The sequence below is a fragment of the Nyctereutes procyonoides genome, unplaced genomic scaffold (assembly GCF_905146905.1).
Source record: "Nyctereutes procyonoides isolate TBG_1078 unplaced genomic scaffold, NYPRO_anot_genome, whole genome shotgun sequence".
In the NCBI taxonomy this organism is placed as follows: domain Eukaryota; kingdom Metazoa; phylum Chordata; class Mammalia; order Carnivora; family Canidae; genus Nyctereutes; species Nyctereutes procyonoides.
Window position 1 is genome coordinate 11,672,266 of NW_026575151.1, and position 12,890 is coordinate 11,685,155.

Below are 12,890 nucleotides of genomic sequence, written 5' to 3' on the forward strand. Positions count from 1 at the left end.
TTGGCTATTTTAAAAAAAAATACTTAAATTGTTCTAGATTATTGGCTATTTTAAAAACAAAATTGTTCTAAATTCTTAGCCGGGTGATCTTCCCCATCTCTTAAAGTTTTTCATACCTCTGTTTTTTTTCCCCTAAATTCTGAATCAAGTTTATGTTTATCTGTTCCTTGGTCTTCATGAATAGATTAGAAGAGGCAAAGAGGGTGGGGTGAAGGGTCTTCTAGCCAGGGTTAGTAGACTGCACAAAAGTACATGTTAGATTTATATAGTGAACAAAAGAGAATAGTTTCTGTTTTCATGAAGATGTTCACCGTATCACTGCAAATACAGAATTTAAGTTTCAAAGAGTCTGACATTAGAAGTACAGATTTGGACATGTTCTCTAAGAAGATGATAGGTAGGCTGGAGAAATAGAGGAGTTTTAATTAGAAGGTGTGGGGAGAGAAAAGAAAGCTGGGGAGGAGGGAAGGTGGTCAGCAAAATGACAGAGTAGTCTATATTAACTACATGATCAACTTTGTGGGTTTTTTTCCCTCCTGGCCCAGATGGATAGCTCCCAGCTGATCCACTGTCGGGAGCTCGTGGCACATCACCTTTCTTCTCTGCAGTCTTCCCTGCCTCTAAATTCCGTTTATGTCTACCGTCCCCTCAAGCACACCCTGGTGACCTGTGACAGAGGAGTGTTCAGATTACATCCCTCCTCTGTCCCAGGCCCAGATTTAGATTTCTCCAAGGACAACAGCAAACCAGAAGTGCCAGTCAGAGGTGCAGCAGCCTTCTACCATCATCTCCCAGCTGCCAGTGGGTGCAAGCATACCTCTGCTAAACGCAAAGTAGAGGAAATGGAAGTGGATGACTTCTATGATGGAATCAAACGGCTCTATAATGAAGATAATGCTTCAGAAAATGTGGGTTCAGTATGTGGCACTGATTTATCAAGGCAAGAGGGACATGCTTCCCCTTGTCCACCTTTGCAGCCAGTTTCTGTCATGTAGCCTCAAGTGTTACCTTTAAGTGCAAACTAAGGTAGACTACTCTGAGAATGGGAACATGGAGAACCATGGAAAGGCTATATAAAGGTATATACCTTATCAGGCTGATTTGAAGTGAGCCAGAAAAAAAAAATTACTTTTGTGGTAAATTATAATCAACATTATTTAAGCATATAAAGACCAAAAAAAAAAAAAAAAAGTAAATTCAGAAGATCCAATTTTTTTTTCAAGTAAAAATTTTTTTGTGGTGTTTGTCAGTTCCATCCTTTCTCTACTAAAATGAAATGGAAATTGTACCCATATCAAAAATTCATATTCAGTGTTTTTTTTTTTTAAAAGTTCCAAAATTCATAGCTGGCACACACCCTGTCTCCAGCATCCTGATTTAAATTTCCTCGTTTTTGTTTGCTGCTTTATTGACTACTTAATGAACTTTTATGCATGTTGATCTGTATAGCCTGACTTCCACTGATTAGGAAACCCTCAAAATAATTTTTTAGCAATTTAGTGAATAAATTATTTCAGTCTGGCAGCCATGTTTAATCCACGATTCAGATTGATCCAAAAAGGGTTCTTCAAAATTGCCCCATGTGAATGAGAGGTGGTAATAGAAAAAGGACTAGCATTACCACATTGATTTTGTGTTTGTCTCATTTCAGTTCCTGGAGTTCAGAAACAAAATTATTGTTTTCATTTTTATCTTAATTTAGAACTTAAAAGTGGCATGTAATTATAATTAGGGCACTGTTAGATTTGTTGAAAGCATATTTGACATTTGTATAAAATAATTTGTGATAAAGTTAATATATCCAGGTGCTCACCAAAGAAATATCAAACGATTAAGGTTTTGGTTTCTTTTGTTTTTGGTAACTGGTCAGTTTTTACTCATTTATAATCAGTAGGAGAGACTCTCTAGATATTGGGACAGCTCTATGATTTGGGTCTGTAACATGTAATAACTGAATTCAGTACCCTAGATTTATGTTAAGCTATTAGTATTTTCTTGATGAAAATTACCCTACCTGTATTTCTCCTAATTTCTGGATCCTGGGCTCCTTGTGCAGTCTGAGGAAGGTATTGCAGTCAGAACCGTGTACTGATGATAAAAGCCTCTGGTAGCAATAAAGTTGTCCTTAACCTTTGTATCTTTAACTTTTTTCTGCTTGCAAAGAGGTACAAGTTCCTATTGCTTAGGCACTGCTATTTCAACTACAGAAACTATAAAAATCCCAAATACATGCTCACAGAAAATAAAACATGAAGGGGATTTAAATGTGACTGAGGATTAGGTTTTGACATAAGAATTTTTCTTCTGTATCCTTCTCTCACCTTCCAGACAGTGAATTTTCATCTGAGAGAACAGTTTGAGAGAGCACGCTAGACCTGCATCTAGATAACGTCATTTTTAGCCCACTGGTTTTGTTCCAGGTTAGCAGAGCAGGAGTATTCTCAGGTCAGCATTTGACTTGTGGTAAGGTGGACTGCCTACCTACTTAGGACCTTAAAATCCATTCAAATGGGAAACTTTTGCTTACATGTAAGTACAGGAAGTGGGAGAGAAGATTTAATAAATGAACTATTTATGGGTGAAGATAGCAGGAGATTGGTTTTGTAGATACACATTTTTAAAAATCCCCCTTATCCTAATTTTCATCTGGTCGGTTTCTTAATTCTCCTGCATTGTGGGAGCTCTTAGAAATTTTACAACTACATATATTCATCATTTCTACAGAATAAATGGCACTTAATCCCTTCTACCTCCATTTAACAGATAATGAGCACTTTTGTTGTATAAGCTAATGATAAAATTGAGTCTAGGGTCAGGATGTTTCTAGTCAGTCGCTACAGATTGAATAAAAGAGGGCAGTAAAATTTCAATTGGTTGATTTGGAGGTTTTCTAATCTTACCAAAAATTGATGATGAATCAGTTTGGACCATGGTATTGTTTTCAAGGGAAACTGAATTGGGATGGGTGGGCTGCTAGCTCTAATGCCTCAAACCTGTTTAACCCATAGTTCAATTAAATGATGGAACGCTGAGGACCAGACCTTCCTGAGCACTATTTCACTTCACTGTCCCAAAGACCTGATCTACTATGGGGTCTTGGCTCTGAGGTGCCTGAGCTCATGAATTTAGACAGAAAAAGCAGTTTTCTTGAACAGCATGGAACTTCTCATTAAGAATGCTCCTGTTCATTGTCTCGATTTTCTTGATGAAAATTACCCTACCTGTATTTTTCCTAATGACTTCTGGATCCAGACTTGGGTGCCTGTCCCCTAAAGTAGTATTTCTTTTCTCTTGTGTTAGAAACAACATGTATGTGTGTCCTCTATAGTCTACATACCTGGACTTATAAGCTTCCTAATTTACTGATTCTGGAGTTCCTGAAATAAAGTCAGTCATGCTTGAGCATTACTGCCCAGAGCAGGACAGTGGCCTTTCACTTAACAATGTGATTAAGCTGCTGGCATTTGGCCAACATGGTGAGGCGCTTATCCTTAAGGTAGTTTGTACGTTTTCAGCTGGAAAAGGGAAGGTATTGTGCCAGATGTTCTCACAACCATCCTGAAAGATCGTATCCCTGTCTGCATTAGCAAGTTGAGGGTTAGAGAATCGTCACATGCCACATAGCTAAGAATTTTTTAACAAGGTTCAGTTTCTCACTTCAATCTTTACCCATTGCATTTGCTAACATGAAGTTTTTTCTAACATGATTGTTATCTCTGAAGCCTCCAAAACTCTAGAAATTTGCCTTTAAATGTTTGAGAGGGTCTCCTATCTATGCCCAGTATTAAATAATGTTTTGAGCTTTGGCCACTAGGTGGTGCTTCTAGAAAAACAAAGCATCTTTTTAGAGTTTTGGGGAAAAACTGAGTTACTTAGGTTTACTGCATGAGAATGAGCAGTTGAACACTCGTCTCGTTGCGAAACATTAACATTTGCAGTTGCAGAATCACAATTTAAGGCACGGGAGTCCTGTATATCTGGGACTGAGGGAAAATGAGCAAGATCTGCTGTAGTATGGGGCAGATTGTGTCTAGCTAGGTCTCATACCAAAACCCAAAACAGAACCAGTTTTACAAAACTAATCCTAAATTTTCCAAGTAGCCTAGCCCTGCAAAGTAGCCTAGAAATAAAATGGAGAAGACTTGTTTCCACATCCATGAACCTTGCTGCTTTCAGTTTGAACTGTATTTGACCCAATTCATTCAGACAGAAAAGCTGAAGTACAGGCATATATAACATTGGTTGCATCAAGGAATTAAAAGCTTTCTCTCACCATAATAAGTTTAGTGGCCATATAAAATGTACTATTACCTTACTATCTCTGGATTATTGAAAAGGCATAGTAAGAGGTAACCAAGAATGTCTTACCAGAGAAATTGGGGAAGAGTTTACAGCTCATTTTTTAGTTTCCAGGAGCTTCTGAGTAAAGGGTAAAATGGGAAAAACCTCTCCCTTTCTCTTGACTATAATCAGCGCATCAAATGTCAGAATTGTTGATCTTACTGTGTTACACAACAGTACAGTAATAGGAAAGCACAGGCCCAGTGAACTGGTTTCTCATTTCTCTGAAACAGCTTATTTTGGTAGGCAAGAGGACACTCTAGAATGAAGAGCAACCTTAAGCAAGCAACCACTGAGAGGCAGTCTGGGCAAGGTGGGGGAGGAGGGGGCTTCTGCTTTTCAGAATACAGTCTGTCTTTAGCAGTTTCGCAGAGAAAGGGCTTACCTTTTCTTTTGCTCCAAAACTTTTCTGTGTTCATGAGCTATACAGAGACAAGTGCAATTCATAGTGTTTGGCTACATCCCCAGCATCTAATGTAGGCCTGGTACAGTAAAGCAAATGAAGTATTAGGGAAGGGAGAGAGGAAAGGGGTAGGGAAGGTGGATGGATGGATGGATATAAATAGCAAGGAGAACTGGAACAGCACCTTCACAGATCTGAGAGCATTGTGCAGTGGGTACACAGTTGAACCAAACCCCAGCACTTTCAGCACTTTATTCTGTACTCCCTTTCCCATATACACACGTATGTGTGTGTGTGTTGGGGGGGGGGAGTGGATAGGGACCAACTTCATTATAATAGTCTCTGCCTTCTCTGATCTAGGTGCTGTAGTGTTGAAAAAGTTTCCATAGTGGGCTGAAATGCCATTCAACTCACAGTACTGTGGTAACTGATTGGAGGCAGACATGAGATCTTCATTTGTGCCTCACACTATGTTCTACTGACTACCCAAAGATCTCATTCGTGTACAGCTACTTGTCAGAATAGGAAGGTTGGAAAGGGAGGAGTGGACTTGTAGGCTCAGAATTAGTCTTTTCAAAGGAACATAGTAAATCCCTTCACCAACCGGGGAGTTTCAGCTACTTAGTAGAAACTGATCGGAAGGCCAGATGGTATCCATCACAAGGACTAAATGGCATGGTCTTAAGAACTCAAGTACAAGGATCTTCAAAGCGATCCACATTGACATCACTGTCAGTCTCCAGGATGGAAAGATGACAGTCATCTGCAAAGCAAAAGGTTTTGTGTAGAAGCATTTAAATACAGTGAAAATTATGTACTTAGTTTTTCAGGTATTTAGGAACTGTTTACTTATAATAAGCTGGGCCAATAGGCAAAACTGATCAATAACTAAGAGGGAGGTTTCATTTTATAGTTGTCAGGAATTGGCGGAGGGGAGAGTTTGGTGAAGCATATTGGGAAGATGACCTAATTTTTTTCTGTCCCAGCAGCTCAGCAGATACTGATTCAGAAGATTTCTCTTTATACATGGGCTGTGCCAATCTCAAGTTGACCATCTAGACTACACTTGCTGAAAGTAATAAGGCATTCTATATCTGAAATCAAGTAATGTTTTTATTTTAAAAGACTAAATGAAAAATACCCATTACCAATGGAAACCGGTTCAGATGACTCAGTTCTTGCTCTGCTTTTCCACAATCTAGCTTGGGATAAGCAAATAATAATAATAATTAGCCCTGGAGTGGTTTCACAGCTCTTAGGTTCTCAAGTTCTGCTGGATGACCCAACTATCTGTTTTATCAACACTTGAGAAAAGGAACCAACTAGGGTAAAATGCCAACTCAACGGAGAGGACAGGGCACTTGATCAGTGGTGTCCGTGATCACCTTGCCCTAGGTAGCTGAACAGAGGCCAACCTAGAGTCCTGTTCCCCATATCCCCTTACTTCCTCTAACCTGGCCATAATGGGAGAAAAAAGGTACTAGCAACAATAGACTACACATTTCTTTACTTAAAGAAAAAAAGGTGCCTGATCTGACTTTTAAATGTTGCTCAAAAAATGTCTTTACACCTTGATGCAGAATTTTAAAAAATGAGTGACAGGGTTAAGTTCATATTAAAATATTAAAAATAAAATCAATTATTATACTTAGTGCTTACAGTAGTTTCACGTTATAGGGTGTTTGTGTTTGACTTACAAAACTGGTATGTCATGCTCTGGCATCAGTTAAAGGAGTTGGGACCCACTTATCTACCCCCAAGCCACTGGTGACATCACTAGCAGATTTATACCTTTATCGATTATAATGCAATATGGAGGGGAGGATGGCTCTTGACGCTTTTATTTTGACCATGTAGTGGCTCTGATGCATTTGACTTTATTGCATTTGAATGTATCTAAGAAAGCCTCTTGCCAACATGCTCATCCAATTGCTCTAAATGACCTCATTCCAAAAAGTAAAGGACTCAAGAGGCAGGGACTTTTGCTTCATCATTTCACCTTTCAACAGAAAACCATGTTACCGTTCTCAAATAGAGAGGAACACTCCTAAAGATCTTTACCAAACGCAGCTCATGCCACCAATAGTTTTTATGGTCTTCCCTATAGGGGGCTGAAAAATGAGGAAATAAGCTAACACTGTGGACCAGTAATGAAATTATAAGGTAACTTAAAATGCATGTTCATGGTCTAAAATAGAAATGAATTTGAAAGTTGTCCCTTGATTATGAAAACTGCCCCTTAGAGGTGACTGCTAATAAAGTAAAAGCCCTTCCTCTCTCTAGCCCCTCACAAATGGGTCAGCATTCGAAATCATAGCCTCAATGGCTGGAAGTGTGTGTGTTTGTACGTTGGGGGTGTTTTAAGTGAATTCCAGCAAAATCTTTTTTCACAGCCATGGTAGAAAAAACCATCTGAGTAACTTGGAGGACAATGTGGATTAGAACCACATTGTAATGATGCTGTCATCTGGGACAGGTTTTATACTTCGCTGTTCCCATGGACCGGGACACAAAAACTCTGGAAACAAGGTAAAGCACAGCTTCACAATAAATAAAAAGGCAAGGATGCGCCAGAAAGTTATTTTAAGGTACCTTTAAGTATAAATTGAGTCCTAGAGGGAAAAGTCCTCTGCCCAACACTGGCACATTTTTAGCATGATTACGACTTGGAGGTCAAAATCCCAGTGACAGCAGAGGGATTTCTTTTGATTGTATCTGAGATGAGATAGTCTTAAACAGAATTGTGACTTAAACTTCACTTGAATTTCCCCTTAAAACTGGTGTAATTTTGATACCAAACTAAGTTTGAATAAATACATAAAGCAGAACTGGCTAACTGGAAAAAAAAAATTTTTTTTTCCCAAAAACAGAATCCCAAACCCAAAACAACTTATATAAGAGATGCAGGTCACAGAAAAAGAGTTAAATAAAACAACAGTGGTTCCTGAATTTAAAGGAAGGATGCCCACTTCTCTCTCTCAAGAGGCAGATGGTCAGCTGAAAAATAAAAACATTGCATCAATAGAACACTCCAAATAAAAAAGTTGTAGCCATCTGTTCATGCAATATCAAAAGTTAAAAAAAAAAAAGAAAAATCCCAAACTCCAAGACAACCCATAAAACTAACAAAAGGGAGAGTGTTGCCCAGATCTTATGACCTGATTGACAGTTGAGGGTCCTGACGGGGCTGCTCAAAATGTTGCTTATGGGACAGAGAAGTCGAGTTAACATGAGATCGAGTTTGTGGGGCCTGGAGGTGGCTGACCACCTCTGAAGAAGGTACGAGCTGTCTTCGTCCGTGAGTTCTCGGATCAGCAACTTCAAGAATGTGACAGCTAAGCGAGAGGATCCCATAACATGGCTACCTTGGGTCTTGGCCCAAGTTCTCTTTTTCACTCAATTTCCTTTTAAGCATTAAGTATTCCTGGTTTTGGTAGTGAGAAGTCACTTAGGTAACCACCGTAGGCAGTGGTTTGTAAACAGACATTGACAAATACAAACAGCAATGCGGTATTTGACCCGGACTTTAAAAGAATAGGAGGCGATGGTGGAAATGAGGTAACTCTTCCCCAACACGTGTGAACAGACAGCTCCTGCTCTTCTAATGCTCTATGTCCATTAGGAGAGAGTAGGGCTTGTCAACAGGATGGTTACATAAAGAAGAAGCTACAGAAGAGAAAAAAGAAAGATTCAGATTCAAATTTGATTCTTCAAGTTTAAAAAAAAAAAAAAGGAGCTTTTCTACAACAACTGGGAAAGAACAGCAGCGTGTCAGTAAGAGGGATGACTTCCGTGAGCAGAGCCAGGAGTGAGCAGCCCCAGCAGCGCTGACACCAGAGGCCGGGGAAGAAGATACCTCAGCTGGGCCCGGGGGCAGTGGAGTGCCAGGGACAATAATCAGGACAAGGGGAGGGGAACAGGGGAGAAAGGGTGGCAGAGACCATATGTGAAGTACAGGATACCACATGGCAAATATTTCGGAGAAGTTGCTGCTGCCCGGACACGTTTGAAATCCACCTGGCTGGAAAGCATGAGACTCTCATTCCAATTTCCTTTATCCAATATAATAGTCATGTGTACATATGCATACCAAACACTGACTAAAAAGAACTCACAAAAGGGCACACGTTGTTTGGGTAAAAATATATTTTCCCCCACTTTGTGTCTTGGCACTAGTGATATATGCATAGATTACCTGTCCACCACTCTCCTACCTTAACAGACACCAAATTACTGAGCATATTTGCTAAGTGATTACTTTCTTATTTGAAAAAATGATATACTTCATATCGATACAATTATTTTAGTTTTTAAAAAAGACAAGTGTCTAACATGCAGCTTACATATATGACAATTCTGCATTAACACCAAAGGTAGATTACACAACACTTTTAGAAACACATTGGTTATTTTCAAACAGCAAAATGACAATGATCTACAACTACAGTTTAAGGCATATCAGCATATTTTAAAATTAAGAAATAGACAAAGTTCTAATGCTGTTCACAGCTTTTATTTAGAAAATTCCCTTCATACCTACGTACAATCTAGACTTTGTAGGTCATAATTTCTACTAAAGAGTCATCACTTATGTATCCTGTCAATGGAACCAAGACTTCTGGAAGCGGAGACTTGATGATTTCAGACACTTGCAAATGGCAAAGCAGAGGGATCTGAAAGGACGGTTTGGAAGGACTACACAGAGACAGTATGACATGGGTTGGTAACAGCTGAAACCCAAATTCGACAGTCTGTATGTGAAACACTTATGGATATGTCAAGAAAGTGAAGAAACTCAATCCATTTGAGGTGCACAAGATATGAAGAATAAGTGTTATTGCTGGTGATATTACAAAGCAGAGAAGGAAAATAGTAAGTAACCTGTGCCTGGTGTGACATTAAATGCTCCCCTGGTTGAGATGCATTTTCTGGACAAACTCTGACCAATAAGGAGAATAGGCTGGGAAAACATAGTCTCTAACTGCCAGAAAATTCTCACAAATGCTTTTCCATCACATTCTACATTCTATACAACTGTTACAGGGACCTGAAGTCCAGAAGCAATGGTCATTAAGGTTGAGCAGAAACTATGGGGAGAGGCTAGTTAGAGCTTCTGACTGAAAAAAAAAAAAAAGTGTTCACTGCCAGCAGTTAGCAGGAGGGAAAACCATTAAACCAAGATCATCAAAAAAGTAAGCAGGCATAAAGGCAATCTAACATAAAAAATATTATCCTCTTGGATTTCTGCAAAGGAAAGTTGGTAGTTTTTTATACTAACTATTACAAACTCAGAACCAAGGGACCTCTGTAATATCCAGTGATGCCCACAATACTGTGTAGGGAAGAATAATTGGGAAGAATAATCTGGGAAGAGTAATTTCTGACTTTCATACTGTTATCAAGGAAAAGTTGAATTTCTTGTGGAAAAGGTACAAATGTGGCTACTTTAAATATATTTACTGTCTTTTTTAAATAAACAAAGGCTACTCAAACCATTACCTCCTTACCTCTGTCCAAGAAGGAAAAAAATAAAATCCATCTATCCCATTTGTTCCTCTAATTTAAAAAAGTCAGAAAGATCCCAAAGTTTTCTTACTACTGTACTTACATGCAAAGGCGAAAGCACATCCAATTAGATTTGAGGGTATCATTTATTCCGTGCAGAGCCAAGGACTACTGTGAAAAAAGGCACAGATACAGAAAGAAGAGAAGGGCAGCAACAAACCAAACGGGGCCAGGGAGTGGGGGCAGAAAAAGAGTTCAGAAGCAACATATTAAAAAAAAAAAAAAAGCTTCTAGAACTTTCTTTTGACTTTTTATTCCCTGACTCTCCATATGGTTTATTTTGTTGTGAAAATTTTCACGGGGGGGGGGGGGAGATAACCAATCAACAATCTTGGAATCAAAAAGTCAGCTGGATGCCTTTCACAGCAAGGCTCACTTTTGAAAAGGCTTTAGTGATGCATTAAAAATGATAATTTTAAAGTGACCATTTTTGGACTTTAGAAGTGTATGTTCTGTTACAAGGCACAAAAATGCTTACACAAGCAGCGGTTGGGACAAGCACACAAATATTCAAGCTTTTGTCTGGTGCACACAGCATATGAGCAAATTCAGCCATGGTTAGAATCGGCATGCCATCTAGTATTTGGCTGCTCCAGTACTAGTGTTGGACTAGAATAATTAAAAAACAAAGCAAAATAAAACCATTAGTCCACTGGCTCCTAAACCTGTCTTTATACCCCCACTGCTGCTTCTATTTGGCAGTTTCTAGCTTTGGCCTTCATTGAAACTGAATTTTTACTTTGCCTAATTATAGGTCAAATCAATTCATGAAAAATCATAAATTCTTTCCCCGAAAAGCATGGTTGAGGATGAGAAGGGAAGAAAACTTTATTGGAATCAACTAGAGACTTATTAAAAAAAAAAAAAAAAAGGTATGTGGGGGGGGGGGTAGGGTACAGCATATTCCACTGTTTACCAAAAGTACAGCTAATGGTGGCCAGAAGGAAGTGCAGATGTGAGCAGCAAGTTCGTGAGATGTATTATTCTTTCAAGTGAGGAGCAGGAGACTACAGAGGTAGGAGGCGGCACAATCTTGTTAGCAGAGGGGGAATCAAGATGATGAAAGGATAAGCCTCACAAAGGAACAGAGAAGGCAGATTAAACATGCCTCCCCCCCCCCCATACGAATGTGGTATGTAGTCTGTCACGGTGTGTGCATTGGCCCTAATCCCTGTGGCGGGACGATGCTTGGATGCAGAGATTGGGTCGAGCTAGTCATGGTGAGCGAAAAGGTGAGGAGATTCCTTCAAGACAACTGGATTTGCAAGGTCAGCTGTTTTATTGCTTCTTCCCTTTATTGCCAAATGTGGGAAGGAGCCCATGCAAGGATACTGGATGTGCAGTTGAATTTCTACCTTTTCCACTCATGGGCTTGTGTTATACGTTCCTTCCCATGCCTACCTGGAATTGACAAGGTCCCCTCAGAATTGGTGCTGCAAATGATACAGTTTATAACAAATTTTCTATTTAATATATTTCTGAAAATTGTCTCATGATTATTGAAAAGTATTATCTGAAATTCTGATGTCCTAGAATCAGCTATTGCCCACAGAGAGTATGAAAGAGTGCTTACTACAAGCAAAGGGAGGCTGTGGGCAGCCCACTAGGCAATGTTACATGACCTGACCTTGCAGGTCTCTATGAGAGGGTCAATGTGCTGATAAAAGGGAACATGATCAGCTTTCTCATTATGGTCCAACTTGGCCAGGATCTGAGGGGAGGGTGGTGGTGGTTCAGAAACATTTTTAAAGCTGTAAGAGGGGACAATCTGATGAGACCCACAACACAGGTCAAATAATGTTATTATAGTAATGAAAAATCCATGCAAATGTAAAAGTCCTAAAAAGTTGAACCATCATTCTGCCTACATACGAAGCTACCTTGGGTTGGGGTAGGTGTGGAAAGAGGCAGAGTGAGTGCAGGGCTTCTGCCACCATGGAGATGAGAAATCAAGAAAGGCAAATTGTTGTCATGGGTATTCGGGGTTATAGTTCAGCTGCTGAGGCGGTGAGAAGTTCTCCTGACAGACGTACATGGAGCCATTGACCCTCCGTCCCTCGGTCCAAAGCAACATACAAGCAACAGGCATGCTTCCTGCTGCCACTCTGAACAGGCATAAAAGGCAAATCATTTACTTTCCAGAAACAAAGTCCAGCTGCACATAGCTGTTGGTGTTATTCTCTTGTTCTACCATTTTTTCACACAACATTTAGCGAAATGAGTTAATAGTTACTGGTGTCTGGGGAAGGGTAAAAAAATAAAATAAAATAAAAGGACACAGATGGCAGAGATACAATATTACTGCAAAAGCAGGTGAATGCGGGACCATCCTTGGCTTGCCAGGCTTTATGTGAAGCTTGCACTGCAAGTTAAAAAACAAAACAAAAAAGTTAGAAATAATAATAAATAAAAAAGAAAGGAAAATTAGGAGCTCCAGCACCAGCATTCGGTGATGGTGAATACTCATGCAATGATTATGGAATTGACAGAAATTAAAACCACGAATCTGAGTAAGCTATTCTACACAACAAGCAAAAGCAAAATTTTAATATTGAATTAAAGAACATATAGTTAGTTTCCA

General features: G+C 39.4%; 2 protein-coding genes across 5 annotated transcripts in view; one reads left to right on the plus strand and one right to left on the minus strand.

Moving 5' to 3' along the window:
• The window catches only part of CCNI (cyclin I), a 40,263-nt gene extending 38,128 nt beyond the window's left edge, over nt 1-2,135 (plus strand). For all 4 annotated transcript variants that reach the window (XM_055313013.1, XM_055313016.1, XM_055313015.1 and 1 more), the window contains one exon: nt 546-2,135. In XM_055313013.1, coding sequence (XP_055168988.1) covers nt 546-995 — 450 coding nt within the window. In that variant the 3' untranslated portion in view covers nt 996-2,135. The remainder of the gene's footprint in view (nt 1-545) is intronic.
• Nucleotides 2,136-12,471: 10,336 nt separating this feature from the next.
• The window catches only part of SEPTIN11 (septin 11), an 87,995-nt gene continuing 87,576 nt past the window's right edge, over nt 12,472-12,890 (minus strand). Inside the window, exon 10 of the mRNA XM_055313012.1 lies at nt 12,472-12,671. Coding sequence (XP_055168987.1) covers nt 12,656-12,671 — 16 coding nt within the window. The 3' untranslated portion in view covers nt 12,472-12,655. The remainder of the gene's footprint in view (nt 12,672-12,890) is intronic.